At 52.8% G+C, this 23,758-nt stretch overlaps 1 protein-coding gene across 6 annotated transcripts; it reads right to left on the bottom strand.

Moving 5' to 3' along the window:
- Window positions 1-1,459: 1,459 nt before the first annotated feature.
- On the bottom strand, window positions 1,460-22,659 carry PTPRN (protein tyrosine phosphatase receptor type N). 6 transcript variants are annotated; one of them, XM_074398990.1, is made up of 23 exons: window positions 22,365-22,659; window positions 20,915-20,965; window positions 20,567-20,680; window positions 17,222-17,318; window positions 16,046-16,307; window positions 15,600-15,954; window positions 15,045-15,191; window positions 14,425-14,483; window positions 13,477-13,751; window positions 12,455-12,541; window positions 12,062-12,141; window positions 11,808-11,872; window positions 10,657-10,875; window positions 10,004-10,204; window positions 9,755-9,902; window positions 9,520-9,593; window positions 9,211-9,288; window positions 8,998-9,117; window positions 7,215-7,381; window positions 3,299-3,352; window positions 2,669-2,733; window positions 2,387-2,460; window positions 1,460-2,144 (listed from the first exon to the last, which is right to left on the bottom strand). In XM_074398990.1, the coding sequence occupies exons 1-23, from the start codon at window positions 22,477-22,479 to the stop codon at window positions 2,073-2,075; spliced, it is 2,979 nt and encodes a 992-aa protein (XP_074255091.1). In that variant the 5' UTR covers window positions 22,480-22,659; the 3' UTR covers window positions 1,460-2,072. The 6 variants fall into 6 exon arrangements, with proteins under 6 accessions (XP_074255091.1, XP_074255093.1, XP_074255092.1 ...); XM_074398992.1 differs by having other exon boundaries at window positions 14,425-14,459; window positions 22,365-22,658; XM_074398991.1 differs by having other exon boundaries at window positions 15,045-15,188; window positions 22,365-22,658.
- Between the last annotated feature and the right edge of the window lie 1,099 nt (window positions 22,660-23,758).

Below are 23,758 nucleotides of genomic sequence, written 5' to 3'. Positions count from 1 at the left end.
TCCTGAGTGCAAATGGCTGTTTCATCTACTTCTAGCCTTTGAGATGCTTGTCACTGGTGCTGAGCTCAGCAGAGCGTGGGTGAGACAGCGGCAGGGCCTGTGGTCTGCTGGCTGGTCCCTCCACTCCTGCTCAGGGCAGATGGTGTTTGCCCTGTTTTTATTTAAGGAGACTAAGCCTCAGCACAGGTAAGTGGCCAACTCCCAAATAGCCCCAGGCCTAAGGCTCTTTTCGGCTTAATGTCCACCACTTTTGTCCAAGGACATCTTGTGACACACAGGTGAGTGTACCTTCTGGGACCATTCAGGGTAGGAGCTGGGGTGAGACAGAAAGTGTCCTTTACCTCCAGAGGAATGCCTTTCCTAGCATCTCAGAGGCCCGGCCACTGTCAGAGTTTTGCTTAAGGTGAGGCAGGCACTTTGCTAGAATCCCCTTGTTCAGTCCTCACCTCAATCCAGCAGCTGAAGGGCACAAAGCAGCTGGGAAGAACTGAGAGGAGGCCGGGCTCAGTGGCTCACACCTGTAATCCCAGCACTTTGGGAGGCTGAGATGGGCAGATTGTCCGAGCTCGGGAGTTCCAGACCAGCCTGGGCAACATGGCAAAACCCCTTCTCTACTGAAAATAGAAAAAATTAGCCAGGCATGGTGGCTCATGCCTGTAATCCCAGCCACTCCGGAGGCTGAGGCAGGAAAATTGCTGGAGCCTGGGAGGTAGACGTTGCAGTGAGCCGAGATCATGCTACTGCACTCCAGCCTGGGTGACAGAGTGAGACTCTGTCTCTAAAAAAAAAGACCCAAAACAAAAAAAGAACTGAGAGAAGAGGCATAGAGAGGAGGTTAGTCAGCCAGGTGCAAACTCTAACTCCACCTGACAGCGTTTTCTTTCTTTCTTTCTTTTTTTGAGACAGTCTCACTGTCACCCAGGCTGGAGTACAGCAGCACGATCTTGGCTCATTGCAAACTCCACCTCCTGAGTTCAAGTGAGTCTCATGCCTCAGCCTCCCGAGTAGCTGGGATTACAGGCATATGCCACCATGCATGGCTCATTTTTTTGTATTTTTAATAGAGACAGGGTTTCGCCGTGTCAGCCAGGCTGGTCTTGAACTCCTGACCTCAGGTGATCTGCCTGCCTCGGCCTTCCAAAGTGCTGGGATTACAGGCGTGAGCCGCTGCACCCAGCCACCTTACAATCTTACCAGTTGTGTTACGTGTTACACAAGTAAGTTCTGTGCCTCAGTCTTTCCCCCTATAAAATGGGGCTCATCATGTAAAACACCTTGGAGACTGCCGGCCACATAGGAAGCCGTGTGGTTCTAAGCAAATGTTCCTGCCCAGGAGGGCCTGACTGCAGCTGGCGCTCTCCTGCTGTGCTCTCTGCACTTTCTGAGAGACCAGCAGGGACCGGCTCCAGACTGAGGCTGGGGTTGGAGTCGGGAACCACAGCAGACAAACTCGCAGGAGTCTGGGTTGCAGCTGCACAGAAAACACACTAACTTTATTCACATTGGTACAAAAGTAGATTTTTCTAGACATGTTCTCTTGCGCCAGAAGGAGAGAGGTTGAGCAGCACATGGTGGGAGAGCGGTGGGAGGAGGCTGGGCATGAGGGCAGGGAGGGCAGAACGCCCAAGTGTGAGTCAAGGAGGCAGGCCCGGGGCTGAGAAGCAGGGGGAGCCGGGTGTGGTGACCCTCCACCCCGTTCTTCCACGCTGGAGCATAGTGGGGCACACACAGACATGGGGAGAGCTCCCAGAACCATGGGAGAGCCATGGGAGAGCCAAGCCAGGGAACATAGGCAGGAGAAGGCTCTGGGTAGAATTGCTGCCCACGTCCTTTCCTCTCCTCCTGGCAGCAGAGCCCCCATGGGACGCCCTGGGCTCTGGGATGCCCCGGGCTCCCGCATGCGTGAGGCTGGGCAGGTGTGCCCCTTCTGGCTTCCCCTTCCTGACTCTTCCAGGAAGGGCTGGGCATGCCCAACAGGTGGCCGGTAGGGCAGTGAGGAGTGGGTACACAGAGATGCTCACACAGGCAAAGAAGGACAAAGGCTGGGCTGCCCACCAAGGGTCCCCAGGGTCTCACTGGGGCAGGGCCTTAAGGATGGCATTCACCTCCTCTGCCACGGCTGTCAGGGCAAATTCAAACTGGTCCTAGGGAAGGGCAGAGGCAGGATGGTCACAGAAAGGCCTGGTCTCTGCTCTGCCCTTGAGGTGGGGGGCTTTCAGCGGGGGTGGGGGTCCCTAGGCAGGTTCCCCGGGAGGAGGGGAGTCCTCCGGGAGGAAACGCAGAGGCAGGTGGGAGAGGTTGGAAGCTGCTGCTTTCCCTGGGGTGGCTAAGAAGTGGGTGCTAGGGAAGGGTGGCAGCTGGGGTTGGGGCAGGAAGGCACGGTCACCTTAGAGCGGACAAGGCCAGGCCGTTGGTCACGGACATGCTCCAGGGTGGCAGCGATGTCGATCTCCTTCACTCCTGAAGATTGGGGGGATGGGGCTGCTCAGGGGGTGTCCAGAGGAGGATAGGACCCAGAAAGCCTGGGGCCTCCTTGTTGGGAGGTCTTGGAGGATTGGGCAGAGCCTGGAGGTTGACAACCTGCTCCTTCTGAGTTCCCAGGACCCTGTGTGCTGGGGAGCTTCTAAAAAGGGCCTGGGGGCTGCGGGCACCGTGGGAAGCTCCCTACCTTTTGCCATGCGGTTCAGGACCATGTCGATGAGGATGTAGGTGCCAGTCCTCCCTGCACCATCACTGAAACAGGAGTTAGTGACAGGTTTAGCTTGCAATGCAGCAGAAAGGGGAAGGGATGGAGGAGGCCTGGAAGGGGGAGGACACTGGGTGACCCATTTGGGTTGGCTCAGAGAGGGCGTGAGTGATCCGAGGATGAAGGAAAGCTCATAGCACCTGCATGCTGGGACTTGGGCCTTGAGAGGGCGGTCTGTGACCTGTGGGTGTCACTTGAGCAATGGGACAACCAAAAAGGAGAGCCACAGCTCAGCCCTGCGGTGGAGCCAGCAGGAGGGGATTGGATGGGCCTCTCTAGCCTTCAGCAAACTTTTTGTGTACATCAGGGGACAATGGTAAATATTTCCAACTTTGTGGGCCACATACAGTTTGTGTCACATACTTTTCTTCTTGTTTCTTCACCCATTTAAAAATGTGAACGCCATTCTTAGGTCTTGGCCATTAAAAACAGGTGGTGTGCTGGATTTGGCCTGCGCCTGCAGTTTGCTGGCACCAAGGGGACAGGCAGGCAACGTGCGCAGGAGACACACACAGGGAGTGGGACCAGAGAGAGGAACCCTCCTCCACCCACCTGCAGTGCACGATGATGGGGCAGGAGCGGCCCCGGTAGCACTTGTTCACTTTCCTGCAACAAGAAATGGGCGTGAGGGCCAGTGGGCACTGGCAGAGGGAAAGGGAAGCTGAAACACATGCTGTGGGTCTCTCTTTCCTCCTTTTCTCCCCCCCTGCCCAGGGCGGTGGGGGAAGATGGTCAGAGAAAGGAGGAGCCAGGGCTGGAGGCAAAGAGCCAGAGCTAGGGTGGTTGGCACTGGGCTCGCCTTGTCACTTACAAGCTAGGTGCCCAACCATGTGCCCGGAACAACTGATTTAGCCTCTTTGAGCCTCAGTTTTCTTACCTGTGAAATGGAGGATAATAATAGTGACCTCCTTAGGGTTCGCACAATGGCCACATGAGATAACTCATGTAAAGAGCTAAGGTCTGGCACACAGTAGGTGCTCCATACATGGTAGGAATTATTGACAATAATACATCATCATATTAAGAGCCGCCTCTGCCCAAGTCCTGGCTTTCTGGTGACTTCAGAGGTGTCAGTCTTGCCACATTCCTGCTCTGCCCCTCTGCCATCCTCTATGACCACCCAGGCTGTTCTCCTCCCCACTCAGGCTCCAATGGTCCTTACCGGTTGTGACATCAGGCTGCCCTGGGCATAGCATTCCCTGGGCCAGGGGAGGACAGCCCCAACACCCCAACTTTGGACATAGTGCTACTCCCTGTCTCGTTGGAGCAGACTCACTTGAGCACAGGCATTCTGTGGCTGGCTTATATTCAGACTTGGGGTCCACTTGGACCTCAGACCTTTCTCTGCTGCCCCTGATCATGACTCATTGAGGAGCAGGAGGTTTCTCCATCTCTCAACGGACCCATCTAACCTGCCCTTGTCCCTATGACCTTTCTGCTTTGGGAGTCACCTGCATATTCCTGAGATCCCTGCAGGCCAGAACTAGGGAAAACCTTCTTAGGGGTTGTCAGATTGAAGTCTGGAACTTCGCAGTCCTTCAGCTATGGGTCCAGGTGACTTAGAATGGCTTTATGGGAGTCCACATGGTTTTCTAGCTCACTGGCTGTTATGTCAGAGGGCTGGGGTAGAAGAGCAGTCAAAATAGTTGTTTTCACTCATTTAATAATGATAATAGGTAGCATCTAGAATTAACTGAGCCCTTGCTATGTATCAGGTACTTACACTAGATTTTATGTACTTTATCAAATCTCGCAACAATCCTCTGAAGCAGGGATCCCCAATCCCTGGGCCATGGATGGTGTCAGTCTGTGGCCTGTTGGTAACTAAGCTGCAAAGCAGTAGGTGAGTGGTGGGCAAGCGAGCATTACTGCCTGAGCCTCGCCTCCTGTTAGATTAGCGGGTGCAATAGACTCTCACAGGAGCGTGAACCCTATCGTGAGCTGCACGTGTGTGATATCTAAGTTGCAAGCTCCTTATACGAATCTAATGTGGCCAGGTGCAGTGGCTCACGCCTGTAATCCCAGCACTTTGGGAGACGGGTGGATCACAAGGTCAACAGATCGAGACCATCTTGGCCAACATAGTGAAACCCTGTCTTTACTAAATATACAAAAGTTAGCTGGGCGTGGTGGTGCTGCCTGTAGTCTCAGCTACTTGGGAGGCTGAGGTAGGAGAATCGCTTGAACCAGAAAGGCGGAGATTGCAGTGAGCTGAGATCGAGCCACTGCTCTCCAGCCTGGGTGACAGAGCAAGACTGTCTCAAAAAAAAAAAAAAAAAAAAAAAAAGAATCTAATGCCTGATGATCTGAGGGGGAGCAGTTTCATCCCCAAACTAACCCCCTCTCCCAGCTGTGGAAAAAATTGTCTTCTACAAAACTGGTTCCTGATGCCAAAAAGCTTGGGGACCTCTGCTCTAAAGTATGTGTCATCATCCTCATCTCACAGGTGGGGGATGCCAAGGAACTTGCTCAGGGTCACTTTCTTAGGGTCTCTTTTATTAATTTGTTTTCTTTCTGGGGGGCCTTCACCGAACTGCATTTATTTTTATTTATTTATTTTGAGAGGGAGTCTCACTCCGTCACCCAGGCAGGAGTGCAGTGGCATGATCTCGGCTCACTGTAACCCCCGCCTCCCAGGTTCAAGCGATTCTCCTGCCTCAGCTTCCTGAGTAGCTGGTACTACAGGCGTGCACCATCACACCCAGCTAATTTTTGTATTTTTAGCAAAGACAGGGTTTCACCATGTTGACCAATTTGGTCTTGAACTCCTGACCCCAAGTGATCTGCCCGCCTTGGCCTCCCAAAGTGCTGGGACTATAGGCGTGAGCCACTCTGCCTGGCCCCCGAAATGCATTTATTAAGCACCAATTTATTTGTTCTGGATATCTAATGCCAACTGAGTTCACATAATTCCAGCCTAAAGCAAAAAACAATCTTTTAGCTTATCTGTGTAGCCTTTTTATTTTCTTCTTTTTTGAGACAGAGTCTTGCTCTGTCATCCAGGCTGGAGTGCAGCAGCGTGATCTCAGCTCACTGCAACTTCTGCCTCCTGAGTTCAAGCAATTCTCCTGCCTCAGCCTCCTGAGTAGCTGGGATTACAGGTGCCTGCCACAACACTTGGCTAATTTTTGTATTTTTAGTAGAGATGGGTTTCACCATGTTGGTCAGGCTGGTCTTGAACTCCTGACCTTGTGATCCACCCACCTCAGACTCCCAAAGTGCTGGGATTAGAGGCGTGAGCCACTGTGCCTGGCCAGCTGTCTGTGCAACCCCCCACCCCTGGCTTTTTTTTTTTTTTTTTTTTTTTTTTTACAATCAAGTAGATGAAGTGACTGTGCAGCCTTAAAACAGATGCATGCGCTAGTTCTATCAGGATTTTCAAAACGTGGAAAAAAGGAAATAGCTTTGATACCCTGGCACTGCTTTCAAGATGCCTGTGTCTCAGCTCTCAGGGACCCCAGTTAGAAACCGCTGTCCTGAGGTTCAGAAACTATACACAGGTCTGCAGGGCTGACCTGTCCTGGTGTCAGTGTAGGTAAAGGGTAAGTCTCTTGGGTAGCCCCCGTCTAGCCCCACCTACTCCACTGAGCGCCCCCCGTCCCCCAGTCCAGAGATCCTCCCACACTCCTTTTGACAGTCTTTGCCTCTCCCCTGTTCTCCCTGCTCCCAGCTCGGGGTGGTCCCCGGGCCACATGTCCTGTCTGTCCATGCAGCAGCCACACCTGCCAATGATCACTTTTGTGACTATGCAACTGGAGTGAGAATACTAGCTGCAGATCACAAAAATGACGCTGGCAGCTGTGAGGGAGAGAGAGAAAGAGGGGAGAAGGGAGGGAAGAACAGAGAGAGGAGGAGACTTGCAGCGGGAGGGAGAAGGAGGGACGGACAGAGAGGCCGAGAGAAACCGGCAGACAGGGAAGGAGGTGGAGAAAAACAGGGGCGAAGGACAGAGAGAAAGGAAGGGAAGCGCGGAGGGAGAAATGGAGAGAGAGGGAATGGGCGAGGCAGAGACAGAGTGAGAAAGAGATGGGGAGAGAGAAGAGGAAGAAAGAGGAAAGGAAAAAGAATGAAAGACACAAAAAGAGAGGCGGAGAGACGGAGAGGGATGAAGGCGGAGAGACGGGCAGGAGGGAGAGAGAGAGATGGAGGGGGCAGCGATGAGCGCAGGGCAGGGCCTGGAGACGGCGGGGCAGGAGCAAACGGGAAGAAGAGAGGGAGCAGGGGCCCCGAGAGGGAGGGGAGCCAGAAAGCTGGAGGGCCCCCTAGAGGAAGCAGGTGGAGGAGAAGGAGCCGGTCCCGCGAGCGTGCGAGGGAGGAGCGGAGCAGAAGCGGCCGGCGAGGGGCTGGCCCACGCGGGGACCAGCACAGCCGGAGCCTCAGGCCTGATTTAGGGGGTGGGACGGTGGGCTCTGCAGGGGGCGGCCAGAGGTCAGAGGCCGAGGCTCCAGGCCGGGGCGCCGGCGCTCACCTGCGGAAATCCAGCAGGGGCCGCGTGGAGGCCGGGGTGCCCTCTGCCGGCCAGCTGAGGAAGTGGAACTGCGTGAGCGTGCGCGTCTCCTGCGTCTGCACGTTCTTCAGGTAGAAGCTCCGCACCAGGAAGTCCTCGCACCAGATGTGCTCCGACACCAGGTTCACCTGCCCGGCGGGGTCCAGGCCTGAGCGCCGCGGGACGCCCCAGTCCCCGCATCTAGTCTGCGCGCGCGCTCCTCGCGGCCTTCTCGATCTCTCCAAGTCGCCCCCTGCCCTCCCAGGCCGGTTCAAATTCTAAGTCCCAGCGGTCCCAGGAACCCTGGCTGCCTGTCACTTATCTATTGCTCAGGACCACTGGTGGCTTTTGCACCCAGACACAACTGTTGTGAACCTCTCGAGGTCGGACTTTCTCCTTCCTCCTCCTCGCAGGGTCTACCAGAGTGTCTGTGCTACACGTGCCATAAACTTGGATGAAATTCTGTAATATTCTCTTCTGATTTTTTTCATTAGCCACCAGCAGGACAAATGAAAGGCTTAAAAAAAAAAAAAAAAAAAAAAAAAAAAAAAAAGAACCCGTAGGCTGGGCGCTGTGGCTCATGCCTGTAATCCCGGCACTTTGGGAGGCCGAGGTGAGCGGATCTCAAGGCCAGGAGTTCAACACCAGCCTGACCAACATAGTGAAGCTCTGTCTTTACTAAAAATACAAAAATTAGCCAGCCGTGGTGGCGCACGCCTGTAATCCCAGCAACTCAGGAGGCTGAGGCAGGAGAATCGCTTGAACCCGGGAGCGGAGGTTGCAGTGAGCCAAGATCTTGCCACTGCACTCCAACCTAGGTGACAGAACAGGATTCTGTCTCAAAAAACAAAACAAAACAAAATTGTAATGTGCTTATTTGATGGGAAATAAATTGCTATTCAGGCTCATGTGCTGATAAGAAGCTTCTGTTTTGTTCTTATTTTGTCTTATGGGGACTCACCTCCCATTTGTCTGAAATCTCTTTTCCCTGCTTGACCTCTGCCCAGTTTCCGCACCTTCTCCGCCTTCCCCACCTAGTCTCTCTCCTAATGAAAAAGTTTGTTTCTGTTTTACATTAATAACATATGTAACTGGTGGTATTTCTTTCTTTGCTTTGGCCACCAGGAAACTCAGAGCTAAATTAGGCTCAGTTAAAGTAGGTCTTAATCTCAGTCTTTGGGTATACTTACCTTTCCTGTCTGTATGCATTTAGCTGTTAGCTTTGTACCTCAGTTTTGGTGGTTTTATAGTTTTATTTCTGTGCCTTTATTATGTCTCTATGAATGCTTTTTGGCTCTAGACAGGACACACACGCATGTATGTGAATATATATGTGTGCATACATGTGTTTATATATATTCATGTCTATAAATCATGAGCAGGGCCAATAAAAGGCTTTTTTTTTTTTTAGACAGAGTTTTACACTGTTGCCCAGGCTGGCATGATCTCCACTCACTGCAACCTCTGCCTCCCAGGTTCAAGTAATTCTCCTGCCTTAGCCTCCCAAGCAGCTGGGATTACAGGTGTCTGCCATCACACCCGGCTGATTTTTTGTATTTTAAGTAGAGATGGGTTACACTATGTTGGCCAGGATGGTCTTGAACTCCTGACTGTGTGATATGCCCATCTTGGTCTCCCAAAGTGCTGGGATTACAGGCGTGAGCCACCACACCCAGCCGATGAAAGGCTTTTTAAAAAGACTATTGAGTAGTCATCATCTACTATCCCCACACTCACTGTCCCCTTGCTGTGGGGCCCTGCTGACCTCATATACATGGTAGAGGGAAGAACCCTCATCCGGCCAGTAGCGGTCACACTGCTTGACACCATCCTCCACCAGCGGGGTCAACATGACGATGACAGTGCAGCCGCTTTCCCACACCATCTAGGACAGAGACCCAGGTGAGCTCCACTCTAACCTCCCTGGGACCTGGCTGGCCACAAGGACCCCAGAAAAGCCCTCCCTTTAAGAGCCCACCTGCCAGAAGTCTGCGATGGTATGGGACAGCGGGCCCTGCGTGGCTATGTAGGCTGGCATCCGAGGGTCATGCTCAATCTGGGGGCAGGGAAGATACACCATGAGCCAGTGTGGGAAAATTCACTATGAATTTTCAAAGCAAGTGGGTCAGGGTCTGAGAAGGCTGGCCATTCCCCCTTTCCTTGCTAGGATATCAGGCCCCACCATTCCAGGGGGTGGGTGGGGTGGGAGGTGACCACAGGGGAATGGAGTGCATAGGGCCAGGATAATGATGGGGCAGAGGTGGGGGCTGGAGTCAGGGCCACTCACAATGGGGCTGGCGTTGATGTAATCACTCCGAGAAGGGCTGCTTTCCACCTTCAGTTTTATGCGGGCATGGTCATCTGCACAGACCCACATCCCACCCCAGATGACCCTCTGGTCATTGGCTTCCCGGGACCTCTGCCACTCAGCCTGAGCCAGAAGTCCAACCCCTTCCCCTAAGCCCTCCAGACCTCACATCGGAGAGAGGGCTGGGCTGGGCTGGCCAGCAGGGTTCACTCACAGGGCAGGAAGTCAGGATGCCGGTTCTTTTTGACGTTACCCTCCCCCTGCGCAGTGGCACAGGTGTTTGGCTCTGCTTGGTAGGCACAGAGGGCCTGCCATTCCTTGGCCAGGCGGTCCCGATTCCGCAGGTGGTCTTCCATGTACGCCTGTGGGGGTGCCTTTGTCTGGCTCTGGCCCATACAGCCAGCCTGGTCTCTCCTGCCATCCCATTCCCTCACCCACTTCGGGGCCCCGGCCGTGTCCTGACCAGAATCATGTGTCCCGTGGAGATGTCCATGTTGGCCTGGGCCGGCTCCTCGCACCAGGACGGGGTGCTGCTGTGGGAGCTGGGGCTGGCCTGGGCCACGTCGCTGAACTGGGAGGACACGCTGCTCACCCGTGAAGGCTCTGGTGGACCCTCTGCCCTGGTGAACAGGGACTTTGTGGCCATGTGCTGGCGGCACAGGTCCTGTGGAGGAAGAACCAGGTGAGGTCCAAGAGTCCCTTGAAACTTTCAACAGGGCCCTGGGTTCAACGCTGGGCTCCTAGGCTTGTCCTAGGAGGACTGAGTTTCAGTGAACTCAGCTCCTCTGGGGTAGGGTCTTCTGCCTGGCCCTGGTCCTTTTCAGGGTTGGTCTACTTGGGCGAGGCTTATGTCAACCTCAGACATGATAGAGTGGAATCCCAGAACCCCAGAAGCACCACACCAAGAAGAACCTTAGGCATCATATGCTCCAGTTCCCATCCATTCACAAAGGCCCCCACCATACTCCCTCCCACTGGGGCTTCTCCAGCCTCCACTGGACCTTCCCAGGGATGGGAGCTCACTCTCCATTCAATTCCTACCCTCCCTCCATGCAAGACCCAGACTCCCAAGCTCCTTGCATTTCCTCTCTTCAACCAGCTTCTGGGGCTGCACACCTGGTACTCAAAGGTAGTGTCACCATGGGCCCCCTCAGGCCCCAGGGCTGCCAGGCGCTCCTTGTCCCGCTGCCGCGCATGCTGCCGCACACACAGAGCCACAGCCAGAGCCACCAGCAGCCCGGCCACGCCTGCCAGGGCCACCAGAGTGAGCAGCACTGAGTGCATGGGAGAGGTGCCGTGCGCGGTCCGGGGAAGGACTGCGGCTGCCTCCTCCCTCTGTGGGAACAAGGCTAGAATCAAGGGAGGCAGTGGCATGGGGAGATTTCGGAGCTGCTCCTCAGCCCCATCCCATGCCACACTCCCTGTTAGGACGTCTTCTGGGGGAAAGCTGGGAGCATAGGGGGATGGTGGGACAGCCGGAAGGGCTCAGATCCCGTTTCTCAATCCCCATCAGGTCAACTCAACCACACTGCAGAGCCCGAGGAGTGTTTGCATTTTAAAACGAAGACAGAAGTGGACAGAGAACCCTAGGAATTGAATTGTAGGATGTGAGGCACCAGTGTTGCATGCAGAAGACAAGGATATTTTGAGTGTAGGCCAGGCGTGGTGGCTCACATCTGTAATCTCAGCACTTTGGGAGGCCAAGGCAGGCACATCACCTGAGGTCAGGAGTTCGAGACCAGGCTGGCCAACGTGGTGAAACCCCGTCAAACCCCATCTCTACTAAAAATACAAAAAAATTTAGCCAGGTGTGGTGGCGTGTGCCTGTAATCCCAGCTACTTGAGAGGCTGAGGCAGGAGAATCACTTGAACCTGGTAGGCAGAGGTTGCAGTGAGCCGAGATTGCGCCACTGCACTCCAGCCTGGGAGAGTAGAGTGAAACTCTGTCTCAAACAAACAAACAAAACTTATTTTGAGTATAATGTGCTTTCTGTGCACGGTTTTCCTTTGGAATTTAGAGATTTCCCTCCAGCAGGCTAAGGGTGCCTCTGCTAGTTCTCAGGCTTTTCTTGCAGGGAGGGGACACCTGCGCCATCTGCTGGTCAGAAAGAGAACTCCAGGGGGAGGGACTGCTTGGGCGAAGGCCGCCCCCAGCCAGCCGGGCCCAGGAGGTTTCAGCTCCAGTTCTCCCCTCTAGTTCACCTCCAGCTCTTGTGGACAACATCAGCCCTCTGGGGGCCTTGACTGATTCTCCAGTTAGCGCATACCTGTCCCACTCCTGTCTGCAAGATTTGGAGCCCTGTCTGTGCTTCCAGTTCAGACTTCACCAGCCCTGCAGGGAGGACGCAGGTCAGGTTCGCTCCAGCCCCCTGTGGTCTCCACCCTCTGTCTTGCTCTGCCAAGCGGCAGGCAGGGCCCATGTGGGCCGGGAACATTCAAGGGGGAATCAGCCACAGGCCTGGATATATCCTCTTAGGAATGGGGTTGGGGCCAAGCCTGGAGTCGAGGTCGAGGTATTTACCTGCTTGTTGGGTCACATCAGCCAAAGACAGGTTTTGCTCATTATGCCGGATGCGGAAGGTCAGGGCCGGTCCCACCACACTGCCAGATAGGAGCTATGTTACTGCCTTCTCCACCCTAGACCGCAGACTCCAAAAGAGGCCAGATCTGGCCCTCTCCCGATTAAAGGATGGGGCCGTCGCAGATCAGGGATGCGCTACAGGGGTATCTGCGGCAAGGAAGATGCTGGGTGGGGCCAGTAATGGGCTGGGTGTGGCTGTACCTTCAATACAGCTGGGAGCATCCCTTAGCTCAGACCTTGTCTGCCCTTCCTCCCCCAGGCCCCTCCAGCCACCTCCTGGCTCAAGCTGCCTTCTAGATCTTGGCCACTGCCCCAGCAAGATGCCAGCCTCACCTGATGTTGATGAAGCTGCCTGAGGACATGTGCACATGCTCAGCCAGGATCTCCAGCAGCTTCACTCCTGCAGCCAGGCTCAGGGGCCTGGAGATGGGAGAAGGCAGAGGAAGGAAAGTGGGGCAACCCTCTCAGTCACTTTCTTTGTTGTTGTTGTTTTGAGACATAGTCTGGTTCTTGTTGCACAGGCTGGAGTGCAGTGGCACCATCTCAGCTTACCGCAACCTCTGCCTCCCCAGTTCAAGCCAATTCTCCTGCCTCAGCCTCTTTAGTAGCTGGGATTACAGGTGCATGCCATCACACCCAGCTGATTTTTGTATTTTTAGTAGCGATGGGGTTTCACCTTGTTGGCCAGCTGGTCTCAAACTCCCGATCTCAGGTGATCTGCCTACCTTGGCCTCCCAAAGTGCTGGGATTACAGGTGTGAGCCACTGCGCCCAGTCATGTTTTGTTTGTTTTTGAGACAGAATTTCACACTTGTCACCCAGGCTGGAGTATAATGGCACGATCTCAGCTCACTGAAACCTTTGCCTCCCGAGTTCAAGTAATTCTCTTGCCTCAGCCTCCTGAGTAGCTGGGATTACAGGTACCTGCTACCACATTTGGCTAATTTTTAAATTTTAAGTAGAGACAGGGTTTCACCATGTTAGCCAGGCTGGTCTCGAACTCCTGACCTCAGGTGATCTACCCACCTCAGCCTCCCAAAGTGCTGGGATTACAGGTTCCTGCCACCACATTTCGCTAATTTTTAAATTTTAAGTAGAGACAGGGTTTCACCATGTTAGCCAGGCTGGTCTCGAACTCCTGACCTCTGGTGATCTACCCACATCAGCCTCCCAAAGTGCTGGGATTACAGGTGTGACCTGACCCAATCACTTTCTTAAAACAGGTCACTCCACGGGCGCAGAGCAGCCTTCCACTTCCCTGTCCCTACACATCTGGATTTCTGCCCTCTGCTTCTGGCCAAGCAGGCCAGCCCAACTCCCAGCTGGCCAGAAGGCTTCCCAGGATGCCGCCCTTACTTCTGGTCAGTGACAATGTAGCCATATTCCTCTGCTGCTGGCCGGGCTGAGGGCTGTCCTGCTGCTGTGGGCTGGCTCTGGCCCAGTGGACTTTTCTTCTCTAGCAGGACAGGTGTAGCGGGGGGTCTGGCAGCTTCAGGAGGCTCAGAGGAGACAGGGCTTGGCACCTGCTGGACTTCACTGGAGGTGGAACTGGCAGTGGGGTATCCAGGCATGGAGGGTGTGGGGGGTGGAGGCTCTGCTGTGTCTCTGCCCTCCACTGGCCCCTCCATTGTCTGTTCAGAAGAGAGGGTGGAGGTGTGCATCTGGACAGTGCTGCGGGAAGGGGTGCCCTGGACTCTGAGCTTTCCACAGTGGAGCTCAGGACCTGCTTTTAGCTTTCTACCCCCAGGGACCACTGCAGTGCTGGGTACAGAGAGGACACCAGAGCATGTGACACAAGTGTACGCATGAATGAATAAAGAATTGCATGACTGAAAATGGTCTGTACTAATCCACAGAATGGGGCTGGAGAGGGAAACCTCTGCAGCCAGAGAAGCGGGGGTAGAAGATGAACAGGCAGGCAATGGTTTCTAAACTTTTGTTTAGCCGCAAAGTCTTAGAACTCCAACACATGAAACAGAAAGAAGCAGAGCTCCTTCAGCTACGGAAGCTCAGGAAGGGCTTCCTGCTCGAAACTTCCCTCCTTCCCTAGGAATCCTCAGAGCATGGTGTGAAATGATTGGAGTGAAAAGAGCAATGAATTCAGAATTCGGTTTCCTAGCCCCGATTCTGCCATCAACTTGATGCGAGATCTTAGGTAATAACTTGCAGTCTCTGGGCCTTGCTTTTCCCCAAAATGAGGGGTGGGAGGATACAGATTCTGGGTCCTGAATTTGAGATCTAGGTTTGGCAAGGGGGTGTGCTGCCATGGGGTGATGAGGAGTCAAGGAGGTGCTGGGGACTCACTTTCTTGATATCAGCTCCAACATTTACAACCCCTCCTGTGAGACAGGAAAAACGAGAGTCTGGAAAAATGGCCGTGGCCAAGGTCCACACGTCACAAGTGGGAGACAGGGCCAGAGCCCCCGAGCCTGGTACATTTGCTGTTGTCTTCCTCCTCAGTCAGTGACCAAGACCCTGTGACTAGTCTTACCCTAAGCCTGGCCTCATTCCTCTTTGCTTCCTCCTCCCAACTTCCTCTGTCATTGACCATCTCTCTCAAAGCTATTCTGTGCTCATCTCTACCTATCAATTACTGCCTTCTTCTTAGCATTGGCTAAGCCCATTTGTACACCCTCATTGTCACTGACCCACCTTTCCTGATGCCTCCTTTTCCCTGCTCACACCCTCTGTTGGCTGCTTTTTCCATTGCTTTCACCCTCTAGTCTTTTCCTGATCTAACTCCTCAGCTCACCACCCTACCCCCTTGCTCCTGCCTTACTGGTAATGACCCTGTGTCTCAAAGGAACTCTCTCTCCCTAAGCCTGACTCTTCCCTTCTAGGCTACTCCATGTGGTCTTGAGGTGGGGCAAGAGGCATCCACGGAGCTGGGAGATGCTGGTGCCTCCCTCCGCCTGGACACTCACCTGGATTTCTTCCTGCACCATTGGGCAGTAGCTGCAGCAGGGTCAGGAGGGTGGAGAGCTGCTCAGGGGTCAGCTGACGGGTCAGCTGACGCAGCTCTACCCCGTAGCCCGCCAGCACAGCGGCCAGCCTCTGCAGAGCCGTGTCTGCTGGGAGCCAGACACAGAGCTTAGGGTTGGTTGTGGGGTGAACTTGTGGGATGCAGATGGGTGACTCAGGGTGGGAGGGGACTAACACATTAAGTACTCTTCCCAAACACCAGGACACTAAAGGGTGCCCTCTCCTTCCCAGCCCTTGTCCACATGTTGGGGGAAAGGGCTTCCGGGGGCCCAGACCAAACTTCAGGACATTGTGACTCTCCACAGTGTTCCCATTCCCCACAGTGTCCCCACCACTTCCTTAGTGCTTGGCATGGAACAGCTTATCATTAGACATTCCTTAAATGGATGAATGACTTTAAAGACAAGTTAGCAAATGCATGGATTGTCAGGGAGGGGCCCGACCATGGTTCCCCCAAACAGCCCCCACAGGGAGGTGGATGCTGAGGACTTCGTTACCTGGCTGCACTGCTGGGGAAGCAGGCTTCTCTCTGCGGCCCCCTAGTCCTTCCTCCTCATAGCCCCCTGGGGAGTCCTCAGCCCGGCTGCTGCCCCCTTGCTCTGGCAGCCTTGGCATCCTGGCCCTGCTGGGTGTTGGCAACTCCTGGGCCAGATAGAGCAGCCCGGAGTCCTGAAAAAGCTGGGCAGGTGAAGGCCCTGGAAGGTCCCCATAGGAGTGGCCAGGGGAGTCCCCATATATGCCTTTGGAGGCAGTTCTGCTGAAAAGGGCAGGGGCTTCAGCCTTGGGCAGGGGGCTGACACTGACCATCCCCGGGGAGCCTTCTGAGACCCGGGAACCATCACGGGAGCCAAACTGTGGAAAACCAGAGATCTGGGTAAGAGCAGAAGTCCGGGCTGAGGGACTGTGGGACTGCAGTTAGGCGGTGCCAGAGTTAAGGGCTTACCTGGTGGAACAGGTAGGGTTGCAGCAAAGCAGGTTCATAACTCAGGGCAGGGTGGGGAGGCTGTGGGGGCAGCAGCAGATGCTCCAAGAGAGGGGGCAGCAGCTCAGCCTGCAGAGGGGACAGAGAGGAGCTGGCCCCAGCTCCACCTCTGCCCACTGGTGGTTGTGGAAGCCGATGCTGAGCAGCAGGGGCGGAGCCAGTGGGGATGTCCTGTAAAAGCAGCTCTCCAGCAGGACCAGGTCTCCTGGGTGCCAAGCCAGACCTGGAGGGGAAAGCAAAGTGTGTGTGTTGGAGCAGGGGGAAGGGCATAGAGAGCCTAAGAGCCTGCAAGGCAGAACTAGATGGGGCCAGGCAGCCTCAGTGGTTAAGAGCAGGCCTGACCTCTTAAGAAATTGAGTGACCTCAGGGGAAGAGAGATGGGTTGGGTGGGCATGGGGAGGGACCAGAGGGCCAAGCTGAGGGCAGAGGTATCTGCCTCCCTGGTGAGCATGGCTGGGTCTCTGAAACAGCTGCAAAGGCTGGTGAATCATGAGGCTGGGGATGGAGAAGGGGCACACAGGAGCAGGGGAAGGCAGCCAGGAACTTCTCTAGATGAACTGTGGCTGCAGCTGTCCCCGTTGTCCCTGTGTGTCATGTCCCCACACCTGGCTCTCCAAGTGTATGTCCAACTATTCAGGATTGCTCCTCCACCCCCCACCACTATGCCATCTTCATCCTGGTATCATCATCTGAGCTCCACAAACCTCATTTATTTTTCCTCCGCTTTGCAGAGACTGAATGATGCCTTTAGAGGCCCTAACCACAAAAAGATGATGGTGCCTCCTGCCATATAGAAATTCATATAACAATGAAACTGAATATTGAATAACTTTAGTCCAACACAATTCTAATTTCTCCATTGATGACTACGTTGATGCTTTTTTTTTTTAAAGTATCCAATGTCAAGGTTTTTCAAAACATTGAAAACATTCCCCCCTTTTTTTGGATCCCTAGAGATGAGCTAAGCTCCTGTTGGCAGTGGGAGCATGTCAGAGAGTGAGCATTCCCGCATCTGTTTGCCTGTGCCCCAGCCTGCTGGCCTTGGGGCCCACTTCCTTCCCCTTCCCTCCATCTGTTAGGATGACCAGAGGTTCACCAGCCTCACCATTGCTAGAGTTGTCAAGAAAGGTTGCCTACCTGTCCCTTGGACGGGGCTCTGGGGGTCGAAGCCTGGGGATACGTTCCATCTCCTGGGAGATCACATACTGGGTGAGGTCATCATGCCAGGACAATCCTGTCAGGAAAAAGGATAGGGTAAGTTAGTTTGGGAGTCTGAGGGTCCAGTAATGGGGCCCACTGGGGATCAGAAATGTACCCTCTGCCCCGCAGCTCTTGGGGTTTGTCAGAGTAGAGAGACAAACCTAGTGAGTGATCTGAGCTGTCCTCCTCCCACCCTCAGGTACAGCTATTGGAGCCGGACTGCCTGAGTTTGAATCCTGCCTCTGCTACTGATGAATTGTGTAACTTTGGGTAATTGCTGAACCTCTCCAAGCTTCAATTTCCTCATCTATAAAATGGTGATTTATATCTCCTAGGATTGTTATAATTAAAATAACATATATACACATGAAATGGTTAGAATAGTGCCTGTAATGCCGTGAACTTTTAACAAATGCCATTACTACAATTATTATTACTATTGTTAGTGTTCTTTATGTTGACCCTGAACCTCAACTTTCTCTGTTTATAAAGCGGAGACAATACGTATTTCAGGGAGCTGTTGTGAAGATCAAGTGTGATCAGGGAAATCAAAGTGCTTAGAAAACTCTAAAGCACAATCTACATGTTTTAAACATGTATAATCATCCTCACTGTCATCATCATCATCATTGTCAGTATCATCATCATCTTATTCAGAGACAGCTCTCCTATTTGACTCTTATCCCCAAAAAACTCTGCTCTCAGGAAAGGTTAGTCACTTGTTCTAAAGGAATAATTTCCCACTTTCCACCCTCATCCGTTCTTCTCTGTTTCTGGATTTATAATCTATGCTGCTCTTAACTTGTATTCTGGTATCTACCAACATCCACATCTGCCTCCTTTCTTCTTAACATTAGATGAGCTGTTTGTGTTCCTATTTAAAGCCGGTTCCTCTGTTTGAGCACTAGATTTCATCCACTCTCACCTACTCAGGAATATTCTCCTCGCAATTCTCTCCTCTTTCCTACATAATTTTCTTTGTTCTCTGCTGAATTATTCACATCATTCCCATGCATGTCATATGCACTTTCTTCCATCTTAAGAAAAATACTGCTTGATCCTGCATTCCTCTCTAGCAATCACTCCATTTCTTTGCAACAAGACTTCTAGAAAAAATTTCCCTTTACTGGGTGTATCCAATTTCTTTCTTTCTCTTCCCTCTTAATCCACTCTATTCAGGATTTTATTCCTAACTGTTCTACCAAAGCTGCTCTCATTAAAATCACCAGTGACTTCTGCACGTCCAAATCTGGTGGTCAGTTCTCATATCTAATTTTACTTTTCCCGTAATCATCATTTGAGACTTGGTCACTTCTCCTCCTCCTTGATACTCTTTCTTTTGGCTTCTAGGACACTGAACACTGTTGTTTTTAATTCTACTCCACTGGCTTCCCCTTCTCAGTCTCCCTGAGAAGAGATTGATGGTTCCCCTCTTTTTCCTGGTCCTCTTAATAGAATTATCTAGGACTTGATCCTTGGTCTTCTTCTTCATAGACACTCAATTCTTTAGTTATCTCATCTACCTCGTGGGTTTAATTAACATTTATATGCCAAAGAATTTCAGATTTGTAGCTCCACTTGAGACCTCTCTCAGAATTCAGTCTTATATATTCAACTTGCCACTTCACTTGATTAGACATCTTAAACAACGTATTCAAAGCCGAACACCCCTACCAAGTTGATCCATTTGCAAGTTTCCACATTATAATTGTGACATCTCCCCTGATTCAGTTATTCAGTAAATAAAACCTTTGACTCCTGGCTAAGCATGGTGGCTCATGCCTGTAATCCCAGCACTTTGGGAGGCCGAGGTGGATGGATCACTTGAGGTCAGGAGCTCAAGACCAGCCTGGACAACATGGTGAAACCCTGTCTCTACTAAAAATACAAAAATTAGCCAGGAGTGGTGGCATATGCCTGTAATGTCAGCTACTTGGGAGGCTGAGGCAGGAGAATTACTTGAACCCGGGAGGAAGATGAGATCGCATCACTGTGCTCCAGCCTGGGCAACACAGTGAGACTCCATCTCAAACAACAACAACAGCAAAATCCAACAAAAACACCTTTGACTGCTCTCTTTATTACCATATCTAATATTTCATGAAATAATGTTGGCTACCTTAAAAATAAATGCAGAATTCTGTCATTTTTCATTCCTTCCCTGCAATCACCCTGGCCCAATCCATATTCATCTCTTATCTGAGATATTGTGGTAGTTTTTGGTTGTTTGTTTTAGTAAAGTGAAAGCAAGTTTATTAGAGAAGTGAAGAAACAGAAGAATGGCTACTCCATAGACAGAGAAACCTATTGTGGTGGTTTTGAATGGCCTCCCTCATCAATTCTTGACTCCATATATTCTATTCTCACTACAGCAGCAAAAGTGATGCTTGTAAAGGGTAAGTCAGATCACGTGCACCTATGCTCAAAATCTTGTAATGGTTTCCTTCTTTACTCAGAGTAAAGCCAATGTCCATACATTCCCCTGTGAGGCCCTAAAGTAATCTGCATCCCTTCCCTTCACCTACCTGACTGCACTTTCTGCTCTTCTCCATAATCCTCTTCAGTCTCCTGGCCTCTATGGTATTCTTCAGACTTGTGCTTTTGTCCTAGATGTTTGGTCTGCCTGAAATACTCTTCCCCTAGATAACCTGACAAACTCCCCCACCTCCTTAAAAAATCTGTTCAGATTTCGGTCTCAATAAGTTCCACCTGACCACCTGATTTAACACTGTAGCTTTCTACCTCACCATTTTGATCCCTTTATCTTGCTGTAATATTCCATGTCATTTATCATCTTCTAAGACACTATATTTTCTAACTTCTATAGTGTTTCCTCCTCTTACCCCCAAATATAAACTCCAGTAAGCAGAGATCTTTGTTTTATTCCCTGATACACGCCAAATACTTAAAATTATGCCTGCTGCATAGTTAGTATTCAATAAATACTTGTTGAATGAGGAATTGGATGAGTGGAATATTATCCTGGCTGAGGAATACAGTGTTCTTGGCTCTGTAGCACTCAGAGAGTGTCAGGGACAGGAACTGGTCCTAAGGAAGCTGGCTTTTTCCAGTGGCTTCTTCTAGAAGCCTCCTCTGGGTTTCTCCAGAGAGTCCAAATGTGAATAGCTCATCTCTAGGGTTTCACTTCTCACTCCAGCAAGATCTGGGAAGATGAGGCTCCAGCAGTGAGTGTGATAAAAATGTTCCTTGAATAGAAATGCTCTTCCCCACCCATAACTAACCAAGTTCCAATCTCTCTCCTCCAATGCACCCAGACCTCACCTTGGGACATGAGTTGTCGGAGCACACTTTGTAAGCGTTGGAGAACTGGGGAGGTGACTTGCAAAAGGGGCCGGGCCTGCCCCACTCCCACCTGGCACTGTCCAAACAAGCCATCTAAGGGCACAAAAGTGGTGTCAGCAGGAGGCTTGAACAAGAGGCCTTCCGAAGTCCAGGTTGCAAATGAACAGTACTCTCTTCACCTCCTCCCCTACCTCTCCTCCTCCAGGCAAGTCCTCCTTCTTCTCAAGCCCAGTAGCCCTCTTCCTTTCTGGGCCTTCTCTCCCTTTCTTGTTTTTTATTGCCCATCTTCCCCCCACCTTGTGAGTTCTACGCTTGGGCTTCACTCACCCTGAATACAGACTTCGAGGTGAGAGCAGAGCCTGCGGTCAAATAGACAGCCTGTAGAGGAACAGGTGAGCAGAGGCTCAGACACCCACACACAGAGAATGGGCAGATGGGTGGACAGGCTGGGAAAGGGGGGAAGCAGATGCAGTTTATTCTTTCATTCTAAAGAAGGCCTTAAGCTGGGAGGAGAGTAGAAATCAGGCCTAAAATTCTTAAAAGGAAGCATGGGATCTAGTTTTGGATTTGAAGAATTTGTGAGTCTGGATCCTTAAAAGCCTCTGTTTACTTAACTGAGTGATGGGGAAGAAATCTTCCAGGTACAGGAAGAAAAGTGGTGGAGAATAACATATTTGTCTGTTCTCATAGAATTACTGTAGGAGAGATTTTGGCCATATTTTGAGAGAAAGGGGAATTTCGTCCCCAAATATCCAAAAGCATCCTGTAATAGCCTGGAACCCAGAAGAGGTGGAAACCCTAGCACACTTCGCCCGGTCGGGGGAAAGCGGATGTGGGGGGGTGTCTCTCTCCCGGCGCTGTCCCGGGCCGCTGGCGCTGTCCGCGGTGCTGAAGCTCTGAGTCTGGCGCCGCCCGGGGCTCGCCTGGGAGGCGGTTACCAGAGAGGAAGGGGTCACAGAACGACAACTCTCCACAAGACTTGAGCCCTCCGTTCTATTCTGTCAACCCACAGCGTCACAGGAAGTACTCTGCCTCTCGGGCCTCCAAGCCCGGCTGGGGAAAGAGGGCGCCAGGCGGCGAGGCTGCGCCCCTTCCCCCACGCGCCACCCTCCTACCCCCACCCTCCTCCCGTGAGTCAGCGCTGACTGTCTCTGTCCGCACAGATGTGAGTCAGCACCAGGCCCGGCTGTGGGGAGGGGGACAGGAGAGGACCCTCCTCTCTTTATCCTCTTCTGCCCCCTCCCCGTGCTGTTCCCTCTTACGGGAGATCAGATCACTGCAATCAGCCTCTCTAGGCTTACGGAGAAACCCTCGCCTCTCTCTCGGCCCATCTGGGACCTTATGCCTGCGGCCCAGGCTTCCACTGCCCAGGGATCGCCGTTCCCTTAACCTCTCCGACACGTCCCCGCCCCCTTCCGTTCAGCGCCTGTCACCAGCCCCCTGGCGCCTCGCGTAACTGGCTTCTCCTGTGGTCTCGCAGCCGGTCTGTAAATCCCTCTGCCCACAAGCACTCCGTGTCCTCCTCCCGAACCTGCAGTCTTCCCCGGAGCCCAATTCTCTTAGGTACCGCCCCCGTATTCCCAGCCCCACCTCCAGGCCTACGCCCCTTTCCTCCCAGACGCCCTCTCACCCTCCTCTGTCGCCTGACCCCCCCAACCCGTATTCTCCCTAAGCCTCCTGACACTTCACCCCCACCACCACCCAGTTTCGCTCCTGGCCCCAAGCTGCCCATCCCACCCCCCCCCCCCCCACCGGCCAGCCCAAGTTTCCTCCTGACCGTGGGCACTAATGGCGCTGCAGCCCCCCGGGCGGCTGCTCAGGAGCAGGAGGCAGAGGAGCAGCCGAAGACCACCGGATCCCCCGAGACCCCCAGGCCGCCGCGGGCGCCGCATCCTTCAGAGCTCCGGGCGCTCCCTCCCGGGCCGGAGCCGCAGCGACGCTGGCGGGAGCCTGAAGGAGGGGCCGAGGCGGGGCCTGCTGCTTCCCACCCCGCTACGAGGCGGGGTCTACATGCCCCTCTCGCTGCAACGCTGCCAAACGCAGGCGGGTGCTGACGACACCTCCACCCCCGGCTCGTAAGCTAATTTGCGTCACATATGGCGTAAGAGCCTTGTCGGAGCGGGGGACCTACCCAGCCCATCCCTCCTCCGTCAAATACTAGGCGCCTCGCTAGAATTCCCACTCGGCCCCACCCCTTTTTGACCTGTAGCCCTCTTCTAGGACCACTACCTCTATGTGGGCGAAAATGGTCGAGTTGGGTGGGGGCCAGGAAAGAGAGGTGAGTCCAGAATGATAAACCCGAAGAGGAGAAGCAGAACGTGGGTAGTATAAGTACCCTTCCTCATTGTCATTGATGGTACTGGTGTCTTCCTTAAGAAGAAATGGATAGACGTTTGTGCCTGGATTCCAGGTCTAGCAGGGCACCTACTAAGGGTATGTTCGTCTTGGGCAGGTTGTTTAACTTGTCTGCATCCAAGTTTCCTGATCTGCAAAGTGGAGGTGCCTGCCTCAGACCGTGCTAATAGTACCTGCCTCTCAGGGTGATTGTGAAGATTTTGTTAGTTATATGTCTGGACTGGTGCATACTACATGCTCTATACATATTAGCTTTTGTCATTAGCATTTATTTATTTATTTACTTGAGATGGAGTCTTGCTCTGTCGCCCAGGGTGGAGTGCAGTGGCATGACCTTGGCTGACTACAACCTCTGCCTCCTGGGTTCAAGCCATTCTTCTGCCTCAGCCTCCCGAGTAGCTGGGATTACAGGCATACGGCACCTTGCCCAGCTAATTTTTGCATTTTTAGTAGAGACAGGCTTTCACCATGATGACCAGGCTGGTCTTGAACTCCTGACCTCAGGTGATCCACCTGCCTCAGGCTTCCAAAGTGAGGGGATTACAGGCATGAACCACCATGCCTGACCTCATTGTTAGCTTTGACTCTCCTTTCTTCCTGGACCACCTTGAGCCTATCAATCATATTACGGTTTCTGCCTGCAAAATACATCTTCCATCAGTCCACTTCTGCCCGTCCTCACTACCTGAACTAGAACGCTGTGCTTCTTCATCACGATCACTAACAATCAGCTAACTGGTCTTTTGCTTCCACTCTTGTCGCCCAGTAAGTGGGGGAGTGAGCTTCTTAAGTTCAAATTTGATCTCCTTACTCTCT

Source organism: Saimiri boliviensis, chromosome 5 (assembly GCF_048565385.1).
Source record: "Saimiri boliviensis isolate mSaiBol1 chromosome 5, mSaiBol1.pri, whole genome shotgun sequence".
Classification (NCBI taxonomy): Eukaryota; Metazoa; Chordata; class Mammalia; order Primates; family Cebidae; genus Saimiri; species Saimiri boliviensis.
This window is presented reverse-complemented; position numbering and strand designations above follow the sequence as displayed.